Source organism: Podarcis melisellensis (genome assembly GCF_964234715.1).
Source record: "Podarcis melisellensis genome assembly, chromosome: Z".
In the NCBI taxonomy this organism is placed as follows: domain Eukaryota; kingdom Metazoa; phylum Chordata; class Lepidosauria; order Squamata; family Lacertidae; genus Podarcis; species Podarcis melisellensis.
The window spans coordinates 44811359-44833068 of NC_138547.1; the positions used below are offsets into that span (position 1 = coordinate 44811359).

The 21710-nt window shown below is 45.6% G+C and overlaps 1 protein-coding gene across 10 annotated transcripts in view; it reads left to right on the forward strand.

Moving 5' to 3' along the window:
- Positions 1 to 21710, forward strand: part of ATP11C (ATPase phospholipid transporting 11C (ATP11C blood group)) — a 103531-nt gene that overhangs the window by 43775 nt on the left and 38046 nt on the right. For all 10 annotated transcript variants that reach the window (XR_014164699.1, XM_081897226.1, XM_081897221.1 and 7 more), the window contains exons 3-16: positions 557 to 646; positions 3582 to 3662; positions 3840 to 3947; positions 4500 to 4628; positions 8878 to 8981; positions 10886 to 10936; positions 11254 to 11318; positions 13220 to 13301; positions 14906 to 15056; positions 15166 to 15363; positions 17234 to 17374; positions 17641 to 17798; positions 20628 to 20699; positions 21530 to 21603. Coding sequence is in view for 9 of the 10 variants with exons in the window: in XM_081897226.1 (XP_081753352.1) it covers positions 557 to 646; positions 3582 to 3662; positions 3840 to 3947; positions 4500 to 4628; positions 8878 to 8981; positions 10886 to 10936; positions 11254 to 11318; positions 13220 to 13301; positions 14906 to 15056; positions 15166 to 15363; positions 17234 to 17374; positions 17641 to 17798; positions 20628 to 20699; positions 21530 to 21603 (1504 nt within the window). In the remaining variant the exon portion in view is untranslated. The remainder of the gene's footprint in view (positions 1 to 556; positions 647 to 3581; positions 3663 to 3839; positions 3948 to 4499; positions 4629 to 8877; positions 8982 to 10885; positions 10937 to 11253; positions 11319 to 13219; positions 13302 to 14905; positions 15057 to 15165; positions 15364 to 17233; positions 17375 to 17640; positions 17799 to 20627; positions 20700 to 21529; positions 21604 to 21710) is intronic.

Genomic DNA, 21710 nt, shown 5'->3' on the forward strand with positions numbered 1-21710 from the left:
AACAACTCGCAGAACGAATTAATTTTGTCTTGTGAGGCACCACTGTAGATAGATAGACAGACAGACAGATAGATAGATAGATAGATAGATAGATAGATAGACAGATAGACAGACAGATAGACAGGCAGACATATTGAACAGATGATAGATATCCCAATTTTGGTGCGGTCTTCAGAGGCAGGGCTGGCCCACTCCACCCATGAGGGAAGGTGAGGCGACCGCCTCAGGTCGCCGAATCCAGAGGGGCAGCAGATCCAGCCTCTGAGGATTGCATCACCCACAGCCCCTCCAGTACCATCTCCACAGCAGCCTCTTGGCAAATAGGAGGCCCTGCAGGTCTCCTTCCATCCTCATTCCCAGTGTAGATCTTTATTCTCCCATTGTTCCTGATGTAGTTCCTTAACCCTCACTTCTTCCCTGGTGGGGGGTGGTTTGTGTGTGTGCGTGTGTGCGTGCCATTTTCTGGTTAGCTTCAGGTGCCAACCCTGTTCAGAAGAGGCCATTGCTGGTCAAAGTCTTGGTTCATACCTGCCTCTTTTGCTTTTTTGCCCCACAGTACACTGTCTGGAATTTTCTTCCAAAGAATCTCTTTGAACAGTTCCGAAGAATTGCCAACTTTTACTTCCTTATCATTTTCCTTGTACAGGTAAGGCTGCTTTAGAAAAAGCAATGAAGGTGAGGGAGAATGTCGCTGGTGTGTGTGTGTGTGTGTGTGTGTGTGTTTAAGTACCGGTCATTGAAATGTTCCAATGCCATCCTGCTAAAATGAAGACTCTTATTTTCACGGCATAAGTTAGTGGGTTCGTGTTTACAGAACACGACAATAATGGTGCCATTTGCTCCAGCCTAGAGACACTACATTATATAGCTGCTTATCTTCAATGGTCAAAGATGCATCGTCCCCTCCCTCCTGCACACACAACAGCTTGTGATGAGGCCCCCAAATACCTCCCTGTTAACGTTGTCTAGATGCTACACAAATGCAGAAGTAAATTTCTGAGTGTGCATTTCTTGGTGGGTAGGCGAATAGCAACCACAGATGTGGGCTGTGTCCTTTTCACTTCTGCTTTCCGATTAAAGAGGCTAGAGCTGAATCAGGAGACTCTTTAAAAAAATAAAATCAAAAGCAAGCTGAAATTCTGCAGACCAGCTGCTTCAGGGAAGGAAAGTAGGGGAGTGGGTTCAGCTTCTGTTGATGTCAGATGGGTTTTCAGTGTTTCAGTGTTGTTGTTTTTTTTTAAAAAAAGGGCTCTTGACAGCAGCACTGGGGACCAGCCAGTGCTCTTGGGCAGCATACCTGCTGACGTATATTAAAAGCACTCACTATTGTAGATGGAAGAGAGCATCTTGGCCCATTCCTCATAAGCCTGAACCTTCCTCAGACTTTGCTAAATGGAGTGTGTTGAATTCGCCACTGCTGCTGCCTGCGTTTCCTGACGATTGCATCTTGCCTGCTTTGAAGACAGAGTGCTTTGCCAATTTGCATCTCATCCTTGTGTCAGGGGCAGAGGCATTAATGATCTCTGAGGAAGTAGCTCCAGCTAATTTACATGACAATGCTAAGATGGCATCGCCCCATCTTCCAGATAACTATAGAATCCTGTTCTGAGCAGTCGGGGCTGGTTGTGAAATGTATAACCTTGCTTATGCACCAAGCTAACCGGCTGCCACTTCCACTTCCTTGGGCGATGTGGTTCAGCTTGCCAGGAGCAACAAATTCAACAGGAATCTCCCCAGTGCGCGTGGGGCTTTAACTTGGAACAGGTTGGAACAAAGGCTATATTTAACTTGAAACAAATCAAAATAGTGCCTCTAGGGACGGATGCGGTTTTCTCTCTCAGTTCCAGTGCTGTGCAGTTTTGGAAGTAATATCTCCATCTTTCAGTGAATTGCACACAGCTGATTTTTGCCCAGAGTTGACCTGTCATGGTCAATATCAGCGGGTCTACTCTGAGTAAAAGTTACTTGAAAACTTGGCCATGGAGAGGTGTGTGTGATTTATGACACTGTGATAAAAGAACTAAAAACCCAGCTGACTATCTTCTGAAGCAGAACATCCCCGCGAAAAATCTCATGGCTACCTATTTGTACCAAACCTCCCCTTGCCCTCCCCAGTTAGCCATTGCCATAGGAAAAAAATTAATGTTATATTCAAATGTTTGGCATCGCATTACAAAAGCATTGCTCCTGTGCCAGGCATTAGTAGAGCCTGGCAGTTAAAGGCATGGAACCCGTCAAATCCACCTACCCACCAATGTGTGTGTTCATTGTTCCACAAGAGGCTTTTTCTTGTGAAGACTGCACAGCTTTAAACACACATGCCATAATAAATCCATTACGGTGCGGTCTTACACATGTTTACTGTGAGGTATGCCCCGCTTTCTTTAACGAGGCTTATTCCCAGGTGAGGGTGTGTAGCTAGCAGCCTTAGTCTTTAAGGGTGCTGCAACATTTTTTTAAAGTGTCTGTTTGTTGTAATAACATAGCTAACCCTCATAATTCAAACATAGTTGCATCTGTCAATGGCTTCTGGTCACAGTAGCTATGCTCTGTTTCCATGGTCAGAAGCATAAATGTCTCTGAATATCATTTTCTCTAAGCCACAGGAGGGGAGCGGGCTCTTGAAAGGTCCTGCTTGCAGGTTTCCAGGGGCACCTGGTTGGCCTCTGAGAGAACAGGATGCTGGACTAGATGGGTCACTGGCCTGATCCAGTGGGCTCTCCTTATATTCTTACCATTCTGAGTGCCAAATACTTTTAGCGCTGGAGTAGCTTGGACCACTGGAATAGCTGTTCTAGTGAACAGACTTCTTGGAGCATGAGCCGAGCTCTTGAGCAAATGTGCATGTGTGTGACAAACCTCCATTTACAGTGCAAGCTTAGCACATACTTGATATCAACTGCATATCTGTAGCAGAAGGCTTTGACAAGCTCAATCAGCCTTGGGTCCCCAGATGTTTCTGGGATAAGATTCCTGCCACTCTCAGCCAGTTTGAACAGGTATGATGCTGTTTGCAGCCCGACAACATCTGGAGAATCAAAACTGAAGAGTGTTGGCTTCGAAGAAATGAGTTCTTTACTGCTACTACTACTACTACTACTACTACTAATAATAATAATAATAATACACACTTGGATTCACATGGCAGGACATATAATGGAAAAGGATGCATTCAGACATCACATTATTCTATTTGGACACCCAAAGAGATCCCTTCACAAGCTCTTCACAGCAAGAAAGTGGGAATGAAGAATATACATGGGTGCTTTTCTTCTTATCTGGAAGACACCTCTGCCATTTGAATGAATGGAAAACTTTGCCACCTCATTATCAAAACTTACTAGGCACTTCCTACCAGTGATTCACTACACGCTATAAAACAGAAGTCTGAATGGATTATTGTACAGAAAAATTTGTACATAAACAGATGCAGTTCATTAAAAAGCAATGACATGCACACTCTGGTGTTTTCCTGTGTTTTCCACGTTGCAACGTCAGTTTAAAAGCTGAGGGTATCAAACCAGCAAATATTCTTTTCTTTAATTCTCCCCCAATAACTTGCATTTCCCCCTCTTCCGCAGGTCATAGTAGACACACCAACCAGCCCCGTCACGAGCGGACTTCCTCTATTCTTTGTTATTACCATTACAGCTATTAAACAGGTACTCTTCCCCCTCCCCCCCCAAAAAAAGTAAATAAAAGAAAAAGGATTATCAATTTAGAGCTCTGCTAAATACTTGAGGAAAGGCTCTCCCTCACCTCTTTTTTCTTTGTTTCTCTTTCTCTTGTTTCTTGATTGTGATGAATTCCGCCCCCTGCTCCCTAATTTATCCATCCAGGGTTATGAGGATTGGCTGCGGCACAGGGCTGACAAAGAAGTAAACAAAAGCACCGTCCTGGTGATTGAGGATGCAAAGCAAGTGAAGAAGGAGTGTGAAGGAATCAAGGTGTGGTATGAAAGAGGGGAGCAAGCTTTCGGGGCACTGGGAAGCTCCAGGGGGCCTGTAGCAAAAGGCGGAGGGCGGGGTGTGAGTGCAGGGAGAGTTGTTATTAAAACCTTGCCTTCGTGCTTGCTGATGGAGTCCAGCTGGCCCCCTCTGGCTTGTTGGGGTGGCTGGGAAAGGGCTGAAGCACTTGTGTGTTTTGTAGCAAAGACGAGCGAGGTTTCTGCACGTTGGAAATGGTTTGCAGGGAGCCATAGGCACAAGGAGTTCTGTGCAGGCGAGTGAGCAAGCTGGTGGAGGAGACAGATCTCTGCACCCCTCCTCTGCCAGCAGAAGGCTTTTTCCTCTTCTGTAATGCAGCACGATTGCGACTTGTGTGAAGGCTACAGAGAGCTTTTAGATTTAGATGCCTTCTTCACTTCTTTGTTGTTGATTTATATCAATAAAGCCTTTTCAGCTGAAGAGTGGTGGTGGGGGGTGTGTGATGCTTGAAATAAGTACATCTAACCAAACATTTCTGCAGCACGTTGACATTTATTTGTTCTGGTCTTTAAGGTTGGCGACATAGTAGAAGTAAAGTCAGATGAAACCTTTCCATGCGATCTGATCTTCCTCGCATCAACTCACAAGGACGGGTGTTGTTATGTCACTACAGCTAGTTTGGATGGAGAATCAAATGTCAAGGTAACAGAATGGGTAAACAGCACATCTGACCTGCAGCCCTTTTATCTTCGCTAAGCTTTGAAGCGGTAAATCTTGGCTTTCCAAAGCTTTGACACGGCGCAGTCACTAGGCTCCGAATCAAGAGTGACTGACTGTGCTTACCTGTCACACAAAGGAAAGTGAAATGCATTCCCTTTCAGCCATGCTCTCTTCACGACTTGCTAATTCTATATGACAGGATGTTTTTGTGCTGGGGAGCGTATGGTCATGCATGGCCCTCACAGAGCTACACCACAGTCCTTCTTTCATGAGCGACAGGCTCCTATCTGGTCCACAGCTCAGATGGGATTATAAGAGCATGCCTTCTGGGTCAGACAAAAGGTTCAGTATCCTGTTTTCTGTGAGGGCAGATATGGTGGTGTAGGAAGGGGGGTGCAGTCTACCCCCGGGTGTCATCACTGAGGGGGGTGACCACGGGGGCTGGCCTGCAGCGCGCCCGAGCCACACGTCTCTCTTGGGGAGTGACGTGGTGGCTCGGGCCCCTGCAGACTCCACACTGCCCGAAACAGCAACATGGGGCTTGTGGACTCCATGGAGGTTCCACACAGCGTGCTCTGCCCTGGCTTACCCTGCCCTGTGGGCGGCTTGCCCTGCCCCTGGGTGCAGGGCATTTGTGCCGCTCTGGGTGCCCGAGCAGCCGGCTACGCCACTGGATAGATCAAGCCACCGCACCCCTTTTTGGGGATTCAGCAGCGCCTTGTCTCTGAATCTGGATTTCTCTAAAAGCCACTGATGGAGCGCCTTCTCCATTCAATGCAAAGGTCTTCCATGCAGCCAGCCACAGATGCACGAGCCACCCACCACTGCCAAATTCACCACCCACCAGCGAATTTTGCTGTCTGGCAGGGGTGTGCCTTAAGAACTGCTGCTTGATGGACTGAGGCAGGGGTCGGCAAGCTTTTTCAGCCGTGGGCCGGTCCACTGTCCCTCAGACCATGTGGGGGGCTGGACTACATTTTGAGGATGGAAATGAATGAATTCCTATGCTACACAAATAACCCAGAGAAGCATTTTAAATAAAAGCACACATTCTACTAATGTAAAAACACACTGATTCCCCGACCGTCCACGGGCCAGATTGAGAAGGCGATTGGGCCGCATCCAGCCCACGGGCCATAGGTTGCCTACCCCTGCCACTGTGGGGATCATGATTGCAATGGGGGTCATCCCTGAGCACCTTCCTCCAAATGTAAATTGCACTTCTCTTGGCCCGCCTAGTTACTGTTATGCAGGCTGGGCAGAGTGAGATCTTTTGCCACTGGTGTGTGTTGGGAGCAGCTGCACTTCTCAGTCTCAGCAGGGAGACCTCTGGAAAGTTGTGTGTGCGTGTTCGTGCATGTCCCAGCTGCACAATTGGCATGTGGCCATCAAGCACCCACTCCCTGCAGCCTATTATGATATCACACACAAAAAAAACTGGAAATAATTGGTGCCGTTCTGAGCAAACATTTGCCCTGCAAAAAGGCAGAAATCAGTTAAATCAAAAGTATGAAAGGCAGCGATGCTTCTGAATAGCAGTTGCTGGAAACCAAGGGCTCCTGAGCTCCCCTTCTGCTCCCTGGTCTTGCACAGGCAGCTGGTTGGCCAGAACAAGAACAGGATGCTAGACTAGATGGGCCATGGGCCTGATCCACCAGGCACTTCTTGTGTCAAATGAGGGAAGGCTTCGGTTTATCTCTAGGTGAACAACTAATCAATTTTACTATCTGCCTATTTTTAATAGTTGTACAAAATACCATTTTAAAAATACAATAGCTCCTCTGTGATGTTATACGCTGTCTCAGCAATAGCTATTGAAACACAGGTATATCTGTCGTTCTGAAGGTTCGATATTTCGATCTTACTTCATATGCAACGTGATTCATAACATGAAGTCTGGCTGGTAATAGCAATAAGATTGCCCATCCTATGATTTACTGTTTCAAATTTCCTTTTGAAAGATAACAGAGCCCGGGACCATTATCCTATGGAAGATTCTCTGTCTGTCTGTCTGTCTGTCTGTCTGTCTGTCTGTCTGTCTCTCTCTCTTGTGCATGTACACACGCACCCAGCCGTATGAACCATTCCATTTTCTGTACATTGCCAGATAAAATATCATTGAACTTTGGTGTACGTGTGTGTGTGTGTGTGTGTGTGTGTGAGAGAGAGAGAGAGAGAGAGAGAGAGAGAGAGAGAGAGAGAGAGAGAAAGAGAGAGAGAGAGAGATTATGACATAATAGAACTCTTGTGTTTTTCTGGCACATGGTTAAACTATGGCATACACGCTCATAGGAGGCAGTGATGGCCTTTAAAAGAGGATCGGTCAAATTCACAGGCAATAGGGCTGCCAGTGGCCACTAGGCGCAATGGCTATGCTCTTCTCCCATGCTCGGAGTCAGTGTTCTTCTGAACACCAGTTGCTGCAAACCACAAAAGTGAGGAGTGCTCATGTCCTGCTTGCGCGCTTCCTGTTGTCATCTGATTGGCCACTCTGAAAACAGGGTGCTGGACTGGAGTGGCCCCTGGTGTGATCTAGCCAGCTGGTCTTCTTCTCACCCACTGTTACCGCAAGCAAGTCATGCTGATTCTCCCCTCACACACACACACTTTTTCCCCTTCAGCTTTCCTCCAAAGCATGTCCTGTATCTTGTTTTGCAAGAACAAGGTGCAACAGGATGTGCCTGAGAAGGAATGTACTTAAAATGTTTAATGAGCTTTTTCTATAAATCTTTGGCAAGGAAGCGCAAAGCCCAAGAGCTTAACCTCCAAGTTGTGAAAATGTCTGTGCTTTTAATGCCATTCATCATCTCCCACCGTTGATGCAATAGAGCTGTTTCTCATCCAGCTTGAAACGAGGAAAATTTAGAGATAACGAGCTAGGGAAGCATCTGGGTGAGTTTTGTTTATGAAGATGGATCACGGCAGTGTCTCCTGCTGACAGAAGTGATTTACAACACCCGAGTAGTGTCTGGAAATAGAACCTCTTAAATGGAGAATTTTAAACCCTTTGTCTGCTTTCTAATTTAATCAAGAAGTATCTGCGTAGCCAGGGATGCCTAGAATAGCTCTCCCTCCTCCACTGACATTTAATTCTCTCACCCGAATACCTTTGAGAGATCCTAGGCCAGCACTCAGGGGAACAGGGAACACAGAACACCTGTTGAAGCATCTGCAGCTTTTCATGAAACCTGGAGAAGCTGATGGACTGTTCTTCAACAGGTCTCTGGAATCAACCTATTAGGCCACGGATGGGAAACCTGTAGCTGTTGCTAGACTCCAGCTCCCATCATCCCTGCTCCATGGCCAATCACTGATGGGAGCTGGAGTCCAACAGCAGCTAAGAGGTCACAGGTTCCCCATCCCTGAATTAAGATTTTGTTCAGCGTGGAAAGCAAGTAAATGGCAGTGCATGAGTTATCAAGAGTAAGCTGCTCAACTGGAACTGCAACCCCACAAGGAGGAGACAAGGCATCTATTTCACATAGGATCTGTCAGAAAATTTCCAGCTTATTTTTATATTGTAGGAGCAAATAATTGGCTCAACATGCATTTTAATTTAGTAGGTTTACTGAGTTGGTTAGTTACTGAAGCACTTGTGTCTTGCTTTATGCCAAAAGGATTCTTGTGGTAGCTTGCAAATAGGTTCATTATCTTATATTTATAAAAGGTATTTATATACCACCTGTTCATAGAATATAGCATGGCAGTGCAGAGCAATTACATACAGTAAAATATTAAAAAATGGTTAAAATGACTGGCTAATCGAAGATTTCTTAAGCAGCTGCATAGACCTGTTGATGTAAAAATATCTCCAGGAAAGTCAAAAGTGAGGGTGCCTGCTGAGTCTGTGTTGGAAGAACATTCCACAGCATAAGACCGATGACGCTAAATGCCCAATTTCTAGTGAGTGTCACGTCAAGCCTCTGTAATACAGGAAGCAACCAGCCGTGCTCCTCTGGATGATCTCACTGATCGAGCTGGGATAAAAGGCCTTTAAAAACCCAGCAATAAAATTACAGCTAACGCAGCAGTAGCGATAGTAATAATGAGCCTCTCGAAGATGGCTAAAACACAGATCAGCTAAAACCAATTCCTAGTAGCATTTCCAGCAATCAAAGCACCACATGAGCTCTGTAGCTTGTTAGAATCGCCCACTGTGCAAAACGGTCTGTGTACTCTAGGGACAGTAAACAGCTGCTTAATGGATTTTGCATTTCCGTCTCCCTTCTAGACTCACTACACTGTGCAGGATACTGCCAAACTCCATACATGCCAAGCCATAAATTGCCTTACTGCTACAATAGAATGTGAACAGCCTCAGCCAGACCTCTACAAGTAAGTTCTGAAACGCAACGTTTATTTCCTTGCCTTTTTTTTTTTTTTTTGAGGCATGCACCACCTTGTGTCTGTCTTGTCCCAGGACCGGGCTCATGAGTTGGGCTTTGAGGTGCATGGTAGGTTCTGCTTCGACTGTGTCAAAGCTTTCTGTTTGCTATTTTATTTGCATTAACCAGCTGCGAGCTGGATCTGCACCGTTTCCTGGGAGATCAGGCAGCCAGGATTAGAGATTAGGATCGTATCTTGTTGGTCCATCTTGCTCACAGTTGTGTACACTGACAGGCAGCATCTGTCTGTCTTAAAACAGCATCTTGGTGGCCACCTGTCATGGATGCTTTAGGGGGTTGGACTAGATGATCCTTGGGTCCCTCCCAACTTTAAGATTATGTTTCTATGATCTCTGCAGGGTTTCAAACAAAGATCTTTCCCAACCCTGCCTGAAGGTGCTAGGGACTGAACCTGGGACCTTATGCATGCAGTGCAGTTGCTAAATGACCCTTCTCATGTGAGATTATCTCTTTTTGAGAATTCGATTCATTCCCGAATTTAGAGTTGTTGATCTCCTTTCCCCGTATGAGAAAGTTGACTGTGCTTCATTATATTCTGAAATTGATCCTGGTCTAATTGCCCTTAGGCAAATGTCGAACAAGTCCCTTTCCATCTATTGGTCTTCCTGACCCAGTTGCCGCCCCCCCCCCTTCTCATGCATGGGAGGGAGGGACCGACCCCTTTCCCTGGCCTGCTATTGATTCTCCTTCCCTTGTACTCTTCCCTCCTCCCAAATGTGTCATGCCTTTGAGCTCACAGTCTCACGGGTTAAAGGCAGACTCTGCCTTTTTAATCTTTTTCTGCAGCATCTAGCAAATGCAGGCGCTTGGTAGATGTGCGTTTCGCAAATGCTAGGAAGGATGGTGGGTTGGAGACTGACGAATAACTGCTTGTAAAATGAATGCCTTAAAACATGGTTCTCACAAATGTAGTCTCTGGCACTTCTGTGCCATATATATATATCTCCATCCATCCATCCACCGTTCCTTCCTTATCCTTCTCGATAGTGGCACCTGCCCCATGGAACGCCCTCCCACCAGATGTTAAGGAGATGAGTAATTATGTAACATTAGGAAACATCCGAAGGCAGCCCTGTATAGGGAAGCTTTTTAAGGTTTAAGGTTTTACTATGTTTTTATATATGATGGGAGCTGCCCAGAGTGACTTATTGGTGAATATCTTGCTGGATTTGCATAGCACACAGTGTACAAATGTTTGGAACAGGGTGGGAGAACCTTAATCAGCCTGAGGGCTCATTCCACCATGGTCCAGCTTCTAGGAGCTGTGTGGCAGTGATAGGTGGGGCCACAGGTAAAGTGGGTGGAGCAGCAAATGTGGCTTTCAACTTTCTACACTAAGTTACCTTCCTGACAGGCCAGCCGTTTCTACACACAAGCACACCGCACAAACATCCCTTTATCACAGCTCCAGGGCACAAAACCTTTTTATTCTTCTTTTTATTACACATATCGTGTTTTTATATTGTAATTCCATGTGGTGAACCATCCTGAGAACTAAGAAGGAAGGGCGGTATACTATTTTAATAAACAAACAAAAGTAAATAAAATCTCTGATGAGAAGCCAGGTGAGGGGTGTGGCCTGGAGAACTGTGGGGCCTTGGGATTACCCCAAGGGCCAAATAGGGAGGCTTGGAGGGCCACATTCGGAGCCCCCAGGGATGAGGTTCCCCACCACTGCTTTGTGGAACAGGTGTTTCTGAGAGCTCTGCAGTCTTTACCCACCTTTGCTTTTCTCTCTCCACTTCTTTTGTTCATTGATAATTTGCGGCGGCTCTCCTACAAATTACCAGCAAGGCTTAATAAGCAACCTCTTGTGCCCATCTCTCATTGCAGGTTTGTGGGCCGAATTACCATCTACAAGGACAGTCAAGAGCCAGTAGCCAGGTTAGTCAGCTGTTTTGTTAGTTCATTATCACTATGCTTTGGGGGGGCTTCTGTTTCGTAATTAATTAGCTGGCCTCTTGTCGCCTCCCTAAAGGCTATTGCTGACATCAGCAGCTTGATGTTTGACTGCTCTCTATCTCTTGCACTGATTTTTCACTTTCCCTGCACATTCATAAAACCATCTTAGTGGTGTTGTCTTGCTTCCCCCTTACAATTGCCATATTAGTTGACATTTTCAGAATGCATCTTCTCTCTCTCTCTCTCCCTCCCCCCCCCTTTCCTTTTGTAAGTGGCCTAATAGTCTGACTTCATTCTAGGGCACTGGGTCCCGAGAACCTGTTGCTGAAGGGAGCGACATTAAAAAACACTCCTAAGATCTATGGTAAGCAACTGTTTGGCATTTTCCAGTTTGCTTCAGCCATGCTTTGAATTTAAGACCTGCCCTTCACCAGCCTCTCCCAGGGCACATTACAACAATTTGAAGTTAAAGGCCGTTAAAGCATGTTACAGTCACGGGAATGGGCCGGACATTGGAAACACACATCTCAGGCACCATAGGTCAGGGTGGAGTGATGCATCTTCAGCATTCACCAAAATCCTGTCTAGTGAAGGTGCCAGACACTGAGATCGCAGCACGCTGGAAGCCAGACACATCTCTATAGGGAGGGAATCCCAAGATTTAGGGGCTGCCACCCCAGGCGCTGTCTCTTGGGCTGTTACCACCACCCCGCCCAAAATTTTGATGGAGTTGGAACAACCAAGAGGGACGCACCTGCTTATCTCAACGCCTGGGAGGACCCGTTGGGAAGAAGGCTGAAATCTCAAATTTGTGTGGTGTTTATTTCCTGCCCCAAACAAAAGTTTTGGGCTGGGTTCCTATGCATATTTAATCACTAGTAACACACATTCGGACGCAGGTGGCGCTGTGGGTTAAAGCCTCAGCGCCTAGGACTTGCCGATCGAAAGGTCGGCGGTTCGAATCCCTGCGGCGGGGTGCGCTCCCGCTGCTCGGTCCCAGCGCCTGCCAACCTAGCAGTTCGAAAGCACCTCTGGGTGCAAGTAGATAAATAGGGACCGCTTACCAGCGGGAAGGTAAACGGCGTTTCCGTGTGCGGCTCTGGCTCGCCAGAGCAGCGATGTCACGCTGGCCACATGACCCGGAAGTGTCTCCGGACAGCGCTGGCCGCTGGCCTCTTAAGTGAGATGGGCGCACAACCCCAGAGTCTGTCAAGACTGGCCCTTACGGGCAGGGGTACTTTTACCTTTACCTTTAACACACATTTTAAATTAGTGGGATTTACTTTTGACTTAAGAGCTCACTCAGGCAACCTTTTTAAATGGGCACTCATATTGGTTTGAGAGGGACTTGGGTGGCACTGTGGGTTAAACCACAGAGCCTAGGATTTGCCGATCAGCAGGTCGGCATTTCGAATCCCCACAGCGGGGTGAGCTCCCATTGCTCGGTCCCTGCTCCTGCCAGCCTAGTAGTTTGAAAGCACGTCAAAGTGCAAGTAGATATAAATAGGTACCACTCCAGCGGGAAGGTAAACGGTGTTTCTGTGTGCTGCTCTAGTTCGCCAGAAGTGGCTTAGTCATGCCGGCCACATGATCCCGAAGCTGTACACCGGCTCCCTCGGCCAATAAATCGAGATGAGCGCCGCAACCCCAGAGTCGGTCACGACTGGACCTAATGGTCAGGGGTCCCTTTACCTTTACCATCTTGGTTTGCTTGCACAAAGCATGCACAGTGGTTGGATGATGTCTGATCTTTATTCTGATTTGCTTGCAGGGTTTTACCCCATTTCTCAGAGCATTTAATGGGTTTTTCACATCTTACCCCATTTCCAAGTGCATTTCCCCATCACTTCCCTAAGCGCAAAGTGTGATTAAAAAAGAAAAGAAACATTCTTAAGCAGATTTGTTGTGCCAGTGCGATAGAGCACTTTAATCTGCTTGAACTGTGCAAACCTAAATTTCTGGTTTGAATTCCTCTCCCAAAATAACTTGACAGTCAGGAGACAACCACAAGGTTGTACTTCTTCTTCTATCCTGAGCTTAAGCTCATCAATTGTGACTTCATTTTCAGCCTAGTGAGAATGATTCTTCCATGCAGTATGAACTGTTTATTACATTTATTATGTCTCTGACTACCAGTTGCTCTGGAACATGAGTGAGCCCATGTACTTGACTACATGGACTGGTCATTGTGAAACTTCCTTCCTAGGAAGGAGCAGGTAGGTGAATGTTTTCAGGGCGTTTCACCAGTGGCTTTGATTTTTGTAGGAGTCGCAGTCTATACTGGAATGGAAACCAAAATGGCTTTGAACTACCAAGGAAAATCCCAGAAGCGATCTGCAGTTGAAAAGTAGGTTATCTGGACATATTGTAAATCTCTTTTGAGTCAACTGTTGTTTAATTGGATTGTGTATATTCTACTTCAACATTCTTCCTTTGTCTCAGACACACCCAGTGTTGGAAACTGAGATATGAAAGCTAGGAGCTAAGGCGCAACAATGGAATGTCTAGGCACTTAAAAAAAAACAAGAAGAAAGAAATGCTGAAATTGAATGCACTGCAGCTAAAATACTATGTTAATTTTTCACATGGTCTAGTCCTTCACATGCACCCCCCAATATTCTTATGAGGATCCTTTCTTCAGTCTTCAGAGAAGACTTCAGAGAAAAAAGCTCCTCCTTTCCTTTCAACAGTGGCAGTTTTAATCTGAAAGCAGGAGTGTGGTGGAGTCTCCTTCTTTGGAGGTCTTTAAGCAGAGGCTTGACAACCATATGTCAGGAGTGCTCTGATGGTGTTTCCTGCTTGGCAGGGGGTTGGACTCAATGGCCCTTGTGGTCTCTTCCAACTCTATGATTCTATGATCTTAGGGGCAGCATTGCTCCCAGAGCTCAGAAACTGCTCACGCTAATAAAATCCCCTGTTGCAAAATGCGGCTAGAAAAATGGGAGTTTCGAACATGGCACACGCAGAAGAAGAAAAGCCCAGCTTTGTGGAGGTGACACATTCCGTATTTGCCCGAATGTGCACTTTAATTTTTGCAACGTAATTTGGCCAAAAAAGGCCAAATTAGATTCAAGTAAATATGGTATTTGTAAAATAGAAGAGGGATGGTAATCTACACCCCCCACGCCCTGTATAAGACATGCGCTGTGTGTGAAAGGGTAAGGTTGGACTGGACATACATGTGCCATGTCCCTCTCTGCATGCCTTCCAAATCCCTACCAGCAGAACAAGGCATTCTGGAGGTGGGAAAGGCTTTAGCCAGCCCAGGATTCATTGGATCCCGAACTGGATTGCTGATCAGCAGGACTTCTGAGCACCATGCATGGGTCCCTCCACGGTGCTTTGAGGTCCTGCCTGGCCGTCATGAATGCTTCAGCTGAGAATCATGCATTGCAGGGGGTTGGGCTTAGATGATCCTTGGGGTCCCTTCCAACTCTGCAGTTCTATGATTCTATGATTGTAAGTGCTTCAAAGCGTCATGTCGCTTAACTGATGAGCGGGCAGCCGTACCTACCCACCAGCTTTGGCATGGGGGTTAGGGGAGTTCCAGTTCCCCACCCCTGCTAAGGTTTACATCAACATTTTGGATTAAGACCAGAAATAAATAGGTATCCAGTTCAGTACTCCCCCCCCCCCCAATATTCTCTGCCATCTGTCTCAAGGTAGCAGTCTGGCCAGTGCATCTTCTATCAGTTGCATGTCTCAAACACTTTTCAAAAGAGAGCCTCACAGATGCATGAGCGTAATGTGGTTTAATTCAAGTGAGGGGTCTAATGCCAGTGCAATTCTCTTGAATCAAGGCTGGATGGCTGCAAAACCTTGGGGGGGGGTATTGTACCCTTATAAGTCTTGGAATTGTTTCTTTCAGGTCCCTATCAGCATAGAGTTTTTCCACTGCTTGCGTAATACTATAAACCACTGTGATTCTTTTTTAACACTTTGCCTTTCCAGGTCGATCAACATGTTCTTGATCGTTTATTTATGCATTCTTGTGGGCAAGGCTATAATATGCACAACTCTGAAGTACGTCTGGCAAAGCGTTCCATTTCACGACGAGCCTTGGTACAACCAGAGAACCCAAAAGGACAAAGAAGCCTTCAAGGTAACTGGGCTTGCTTCAGCTTGGATTGCCACTGCCTCTGTATTCATTAGCGTTTGCCCGTGTGCACTTTTTAAAACAACAGTCCAGTCAATCTTTCTGTTCTCTCTAGCTCTTAAAAATGTTCACCGATTTCCTGTCCTTCATGGTTCTCTTCAATTTCATCATCCCTGTCTCCATGTACGTGACTGTTGAGATGCAGAAATTCCTGGGCTCCTTCTTCATTTCATGGGACAAAGAGATGTATGATGTGAGCTGCAATGAAGGAGCCTTGGTGAACACCTCTGACCTCAATGAAGAGCTGGGCCAGGTCAGAAGCATCTCGTTTCCTTTTTCTCACCTTTCCCTCCTCCCCACTGCAGTTAGTGTCTTACGATCTGTTGGTCCAAGTTAAAATGATACAACTACAACTGTATTGAATTTTGGTGAGAACTGACCTGAAGTGTCAGCAGTGACATGGGTTTTCCAGAAAAATCCAAACTGGAAAATTTCCCCAAGGTAAAATTGGACTAATTTTTACATGCTAATCAGAGTAATTTGCTTGGGAAGTTTTCAGATTGCATTGGAGAAGCTGCCAATGCCATGGAGAGTGAGTGATCTGCTTCAGCAAGTTAATTGTCCTTGTTATTTATAAGTAATGCTAAAAACTCACACTGTGCTAAGCTTGACTAATACTGAATCTGCAGTCGGCATCTATTCATTCTTCCAAATGTCCTTGTGGAAGAACAAATTTTTTGCAGAAAAATTAAGTACCAATTCTCCCCCAGCCCACAACACCGTGTGTAGATTGGAACATCAAAAGAACTGACTACTTAACCCTGACAACTCAGTCCTGTTTGGAAGTAAGTCTTTCTGAATTCAGTGAGGCTTACTGGTGCGGTTAGGGTTGTAGCCCAAATCAATTTAGAATTGCTTCCAAGTTCCAAAATACGGAGAGCTCAAGATTTGACCATCAATCCAAGTAGAAGATCACCTTTACTTTGATATTCCATTAGCATTCTCTTCTCAGTTAGATCCTATTTATTTCTGCCCTCCCTAATGAGAACAATGGAGCTATAGAAAAGCATATTGCAACTATCAAAACAAAAGAAAGCCCGGCTTGGTTGTGAAACAAGCAGAGCAAACATGTCAGGGAGAAGATAGTAGATTTCCTGCCAGTGCAGTGGCTCTAAAAGGCCGTTTAGCCAGCCAAGACGTAATCATCTGGCCTTAACAGAACTTGAGACTTCTAGGTTCTCGTGTTCCTTTCAACACAGGATTTCTTTTTAGAGTATTTAAATATGTATTAGCGCTAAAGATTGATTCTTTGGGCCCCTGAGTGCTGGATGCTATAATTAGCCTCACTAAGCAGGATTTGCATGCTTGTTACCATGCAGGGAAATGTCAGGCTCCCAATCCCATGCTGTGCACATGTCAGCTGATCCTCCTAGTCGTGCTGCTTTTAATTTTTAAAATCGCTTCTTCTCCTCCTTTTGCAGCGGGACTGTTTTCCTTGCAAATATAAACTTGGTTTGACTTTTTTGTTTTTCCCTTTCTGTGTAAGGCATGGCTCAGCAGCTAGAAGATCTCAGCCAAATTGTCCCTCCTAAGGGCCTGTCTTCTCCCATCTGGGGAGGGAATGGGTTCTTTGTGAAGTGGACTTGCCAGTAGGCCACTTTGAGGGATGTAGCCTTGGTTCTCCACCCTTTGCTTCAAGGGATGGGAAACTTGTGTCCCTCCAGACTGCAGGGCTCCCACAGTTTTCAGCCTCAGGCAACACAGCCAGTGATCAGTGCTGATGGAAGATGTAGCTCATCTCTGCTTTTCTTTCAAGAAAACTCCAAGAAAATTAGTTTCTGGCCAGGAACGTGAAAACAACTAACTTGCTTGCTCACCTGGACAGTGAGACAAAACTAGATCATCACGGGAGGGGTGGGGTAATTTGAAGAATGAGCAGGATAAATGAGCAGGATAAAAATGAAAACAGTGTAAAGAACCAGGGGCCATTGCTGCAGGAAATGTGAAGCATAAATCAGAACGTCACAGGCATGTTTTAATTCTAGCATTCAAGCCACTTCCTAAAGCGTTTTATGTCTTAACACATATATAAAAGTGAAGTGGGCCTCCTTTTCCACCAGTTGGGGAAAGAGCAAAGGGTTTTGTTTCTCGTTAACTGGGAACCATTTCTCTTTTTCTTTTAGGTTGAGTATGTGTTTTCTGATAAAACAGGGACTTTAACAGAAAACACAATGGAGTTCATTGAGTGCAGCATTGATGGCTACAAGTATGGAGATTCCATTACCGAGGTTGATGGATTGAAGGGTCATGGAAAAGCAGAGAAGGTAAGCATCCAGTGCAGGGCAACCCAACTTTCTGTACCAGGAGGGCTGCAAGAGTACTTAGACAAGCTTTTGAGGTATTGTATGTGCGGGCTGCACACTGTCTTGTCGCGGAGGGTGTGTGTGTGGAGCAAGACTAAAATTTGACTGTTGTTGCACTGGAAGCAGCTGGTCCTGTGATGATGTCTCCGTGTTTCTTCCTTGTATCCCTGGAGCAGGAAGCCTGCTTGCTAACATTCTCGTTTCCTTTTGTTACATCCCTTCCCCAGAACCGCGAAGAGCTCTTCCTTCGTGCTTTGTGTCTCTGCCACACAGTTCAGGTCCAGCAGAAAGACGAAATGGATTCAGGGGGGTCGCAGACAGGCAGCACGAGCAAGTATGTTGCCGCTTCCCCAGACGAGATTGCTTTGCTGCAAGGAGCTCAAAAGTAAGGATGACTTCGGAGGCAAGGCCACTCCCTTCCCAGTACATCTATCTTCCCACTCAGTTGTATTGAACGGTACAAAAATGTTCCCCGTGAGGCCATTATGCTCACAGGTGGACACTCTCCAGCTTCGGATACTGAGAGTGGTAAAGAAAATATTGCTGAAACTGCCTGGTGAAATTTGGCTTAAAGGTGTTTGCTGTTGTTGGGGGGTCTGGCTGTAGGTTTCCGTGACTTAGGCCATGCTTTAGAATTCCCTTGATACGTGGGCAATGCTAGGAGCCACCATGGCTGGGAACCTGCTGAAGCTCAGAATTGCAGGGAGGCTCACCTGACAGGAGGAAGTCCTGCCATTTTGGTACCCACTGGTCTGGTCTTGTCAGAGGTATTGTGCATACTCTCTCTGTCAAAACCAGTCCGAGGCACCTCTCAGAATCCCTAGACTTCCCTAGTATCCCCAGATGTTTCATTGGCCCATTTCCCTCCTGCCTTTTTCCATTTACCCCATAATGGTGGAAAGCAAGGGCAAGTCCCGTCAGCCACAATAGCTGTAGTCATGGATGATGGGAGCTGTAATTCAACAACATCTGGAAGGTAACAGAAGAGGAAGGATTATTTTGACCAAGATGTGTCCTTTGCTTGCAGGCATTTGATCTGTTTGTTTGAGGATTATTTTGTGGTTTACCCCCTTCTTTTTAAATTGTATTTTATCTGCTACATCTGTCAGGTCTTTTAATTTTTTGTTTTTGTTTTCAATTGCTTGGGGCAACTCTAATTGGATTTTATGGTTTATTAAAATTGTTGTAAGCCAACGGATGCAAATAGGACCATAGGGTTGCAACTCGCAAAGACATACCCTTTGAAACCCATGCTCATCAATTCCAGCTGGTCTGCTTTGTGCGGGACTAACATTGGATATACATCCCTAACCATCTAGCTCAGTGTTGTTTACACTGACTGGCAGCAGCAGCAGCTCTGTGATTTCAGGCATGGTGTATTTCTTGGCTCTCCCTGGAGATGCCTGGGACTTTCTGCATTCAAAACAGGTGCCCTACTGCTTTGCTGTGGGCCCTCTGGTGAAAAGGTGGGATGGAAGTATTTATAACAAGTCGTTAAAATGAAGAAGCTGAGTAAGGAAGGTGAATCACTTGGAAGTGAGTCTTTGCCGCCTACTCAGACAGGTGTGGGCGTAATTGTAGAGGCAGTGGCGTGCATCTGGAGAAGATGCTTGTAAAGCAGATGTGGGGGGGTTCTTAATTTTTCTACTGGGGGATAGCCAACTTCTTCTCTCCCTTGGCCATGACATCACACCTGTCCTCTGCGCGTTTTGGAGCTGGGCAGCTCAGGTCACTTCACCTTAAGAAACCTGGCAGGCACCCTTTTCTCTGAAACCAAGGCCATTTCAGAATCTCCTGGGGCCAGACAGCTGGGAGGTCAACTGACAACTTCCAAAATTAGGGTGGGACAGTGTGAAAATTGGGCTTGGTGCTGCCTGCAGCCCACCTGTTGCCCATCCTGGTATAATCGCAGGTTGCTGAGTGGTGGTGTCTTGATTTTTGACAGCAATCACTCTTGTCTCATCAGTGGAGGAACATTCCAACAACTGGGCTTGGTCCTTTACCTCTTGCTGAAAAAGAGTGTCTCCCCCCTTTTTTTTGCTTGCTTGTTTGTTTTAAGTTGCATTTGATGCTTCTAAGGTCAGGGCAGGCTGAACCAGAGTCCTTCAACCTTTTCCCCTGTGTTGCAACTGTGGCCAAAAATAAAAATAAATAAACAAAAGTTTAGATCATTCTGTACAGCAGAGATAAATTCTTTAAACGTCCTTCGGTCGGGTTTTGATTTGCAAAGCAGCTGAAACAGGGGCATCAGCAAAATGGAACACATTAACGGACAAAAAATAAACGAGCTGCTTGCCAAGAGAGAATTGGGGGGGGGTGCAGTCATATTGTCCATAAGTTAAAAACAAGCAAAGCAGAAGAAATGTGCAGAGCAATCTCTGAACATGCTCTGCCCCCCACAAACCACATACAAGGATCAGAGGTTGCTGTATTCCATTGCTTAAAAATGCTTTCACACACACACGTCTGTGGGCAATTGGAAGTCCTTCACCCCCCACAAACTCAGTTCTACATCTTGCGTACATTTTATTTATTTCTAAAAATATTTATAGACAGCCACCTCACATAAAATGCAAGTGTGCAAGTGTACAACAAGTTCAGAAAATAAAAACAACACAGAACAATTGTAAAAAAATGAATAAATAGGCCTGTTGGCATGAACTGGTCTTCAAGAATCACCTGCCAATTAGCAGCAGGATTGCCTGCCGGAAGACTGTTTTGCAGCATCTAACCTGTGATGCTAAATGTCCTCCCAGGTTTCTGAAACATGAGAAGCAATTCAGATTCAGCAAATGTGCCTAATTCTGATGCTTCTCATTGAACTACGAAGGGGCAAGGAATGCTGAAGAATATGACACCCCTTTCAGCAGACTTTGGAAAGCTTAGTCACTTCTCTGAGCTTTCAGCAGATAATGTATTTTCATCCATGAAAACTAGAAACCTACTTTTTAACAACAAAGACACAAAACAGCAAACCTGAGACTTTCTCAGGAAGTTGAACTCTGTGTCCAGCACTATTTGGGCAGGTTTCCTACGTTTCCAAGGAACTGCTCCCACAACTGCTGCCTATATTTCGTTATCAAGCAGAGTTTTCTCCACGTGGCTTTTATTTCTTTTCAATTTCTGTCAGTTTTTTGTTTCTTTTTAAATCTGAAGTGCGTGTGTGTTGGTTTTTTTTTTTCAACGCCATTCTGTCCTTTTTGTTCATTGACAGGTATGGTTTCACTTTTCTAGGACAAGAAAATAACTTCATGAATGTACAGAACCGAAAAAAGGAAATCGAAAGGTAGGTGCGACCGTGGCTAGGCCTCCCGATATCACGCAAGGCAGCTGAAGCCTGGTTAGGGAAACCCTAATACTGGGCGGTGGTGATGGAAATGATTGGCTCATTTCAAGGCATGGTTTTTTATTAAAAAAATTCACTCGCCTGCCTTGAATCTAGCACCTGGTTCCCATTGCTGTTTTCCCACATTTCTGCTTCTGTTGAGCCATTTGGGCTGTGCCAGATACCTGTTAGAGCAGTACAGAAATCAGCAGGTGTACATGGGCTGCATCCCCTTTCCTCTTTTTTATATCACTTAATTGAGGTGGGGCAGCTCCAGCCTTGCATTTTGCAAGTATTCTCAGTGATTCTTGCATGTGGCTGCTGGCTCCACATTAGAATTCCAGAAGTGCTAGCATCTTTTAAAACCCATCATTAACGTACTCAAAATAGTTTTCTCTTTTTTGGGAGGGTGGGGGAGGCATCCTTAAGTGGGCTAAGGCTATTAAAGGAGCTGAAGGACAAGGGTTGGCTGGCTGCATGGCCAACAGTTGTTGTTGCTCCTCCTCCGGCTTTTAGACATGCCCCCTTTCTTCCCAGAGGCCAGATTAGCATCCCTTAGGAGGGTGGATTTGACTTAGACACCCCTTTTCATTTACACAAGTTACAAACCCCTAAATACCTTCATAATAGATACAGAGTGTTTGTAATCCTTTCCAGAGCAGTGGCTAACTGAAGCTTACACAGGGTTCTTATTTGATTCACTTGTGTAGGGTTTGAGGGTAATAAGTGGTTTGAGCTTCCCAGCCACCTTCCAAGACCCTAAATGCTCTTTGTCTTTCTTGCCTCAAAAGGTACGAACTGCTGAATGTTCTAGATTTTGATTGTGTCCGTCGCCGAATGAGTGTTCTCGTGAAATCGCACGACGGTGAGTTGAAGCTCTTTTCTCTCTTCACCATGAAATTTATTATTTTGACTTTTCCAGCAGCGGCCTGTTAGTTTAACTTCTTCACTGCTTTAAATAATAATCAATCC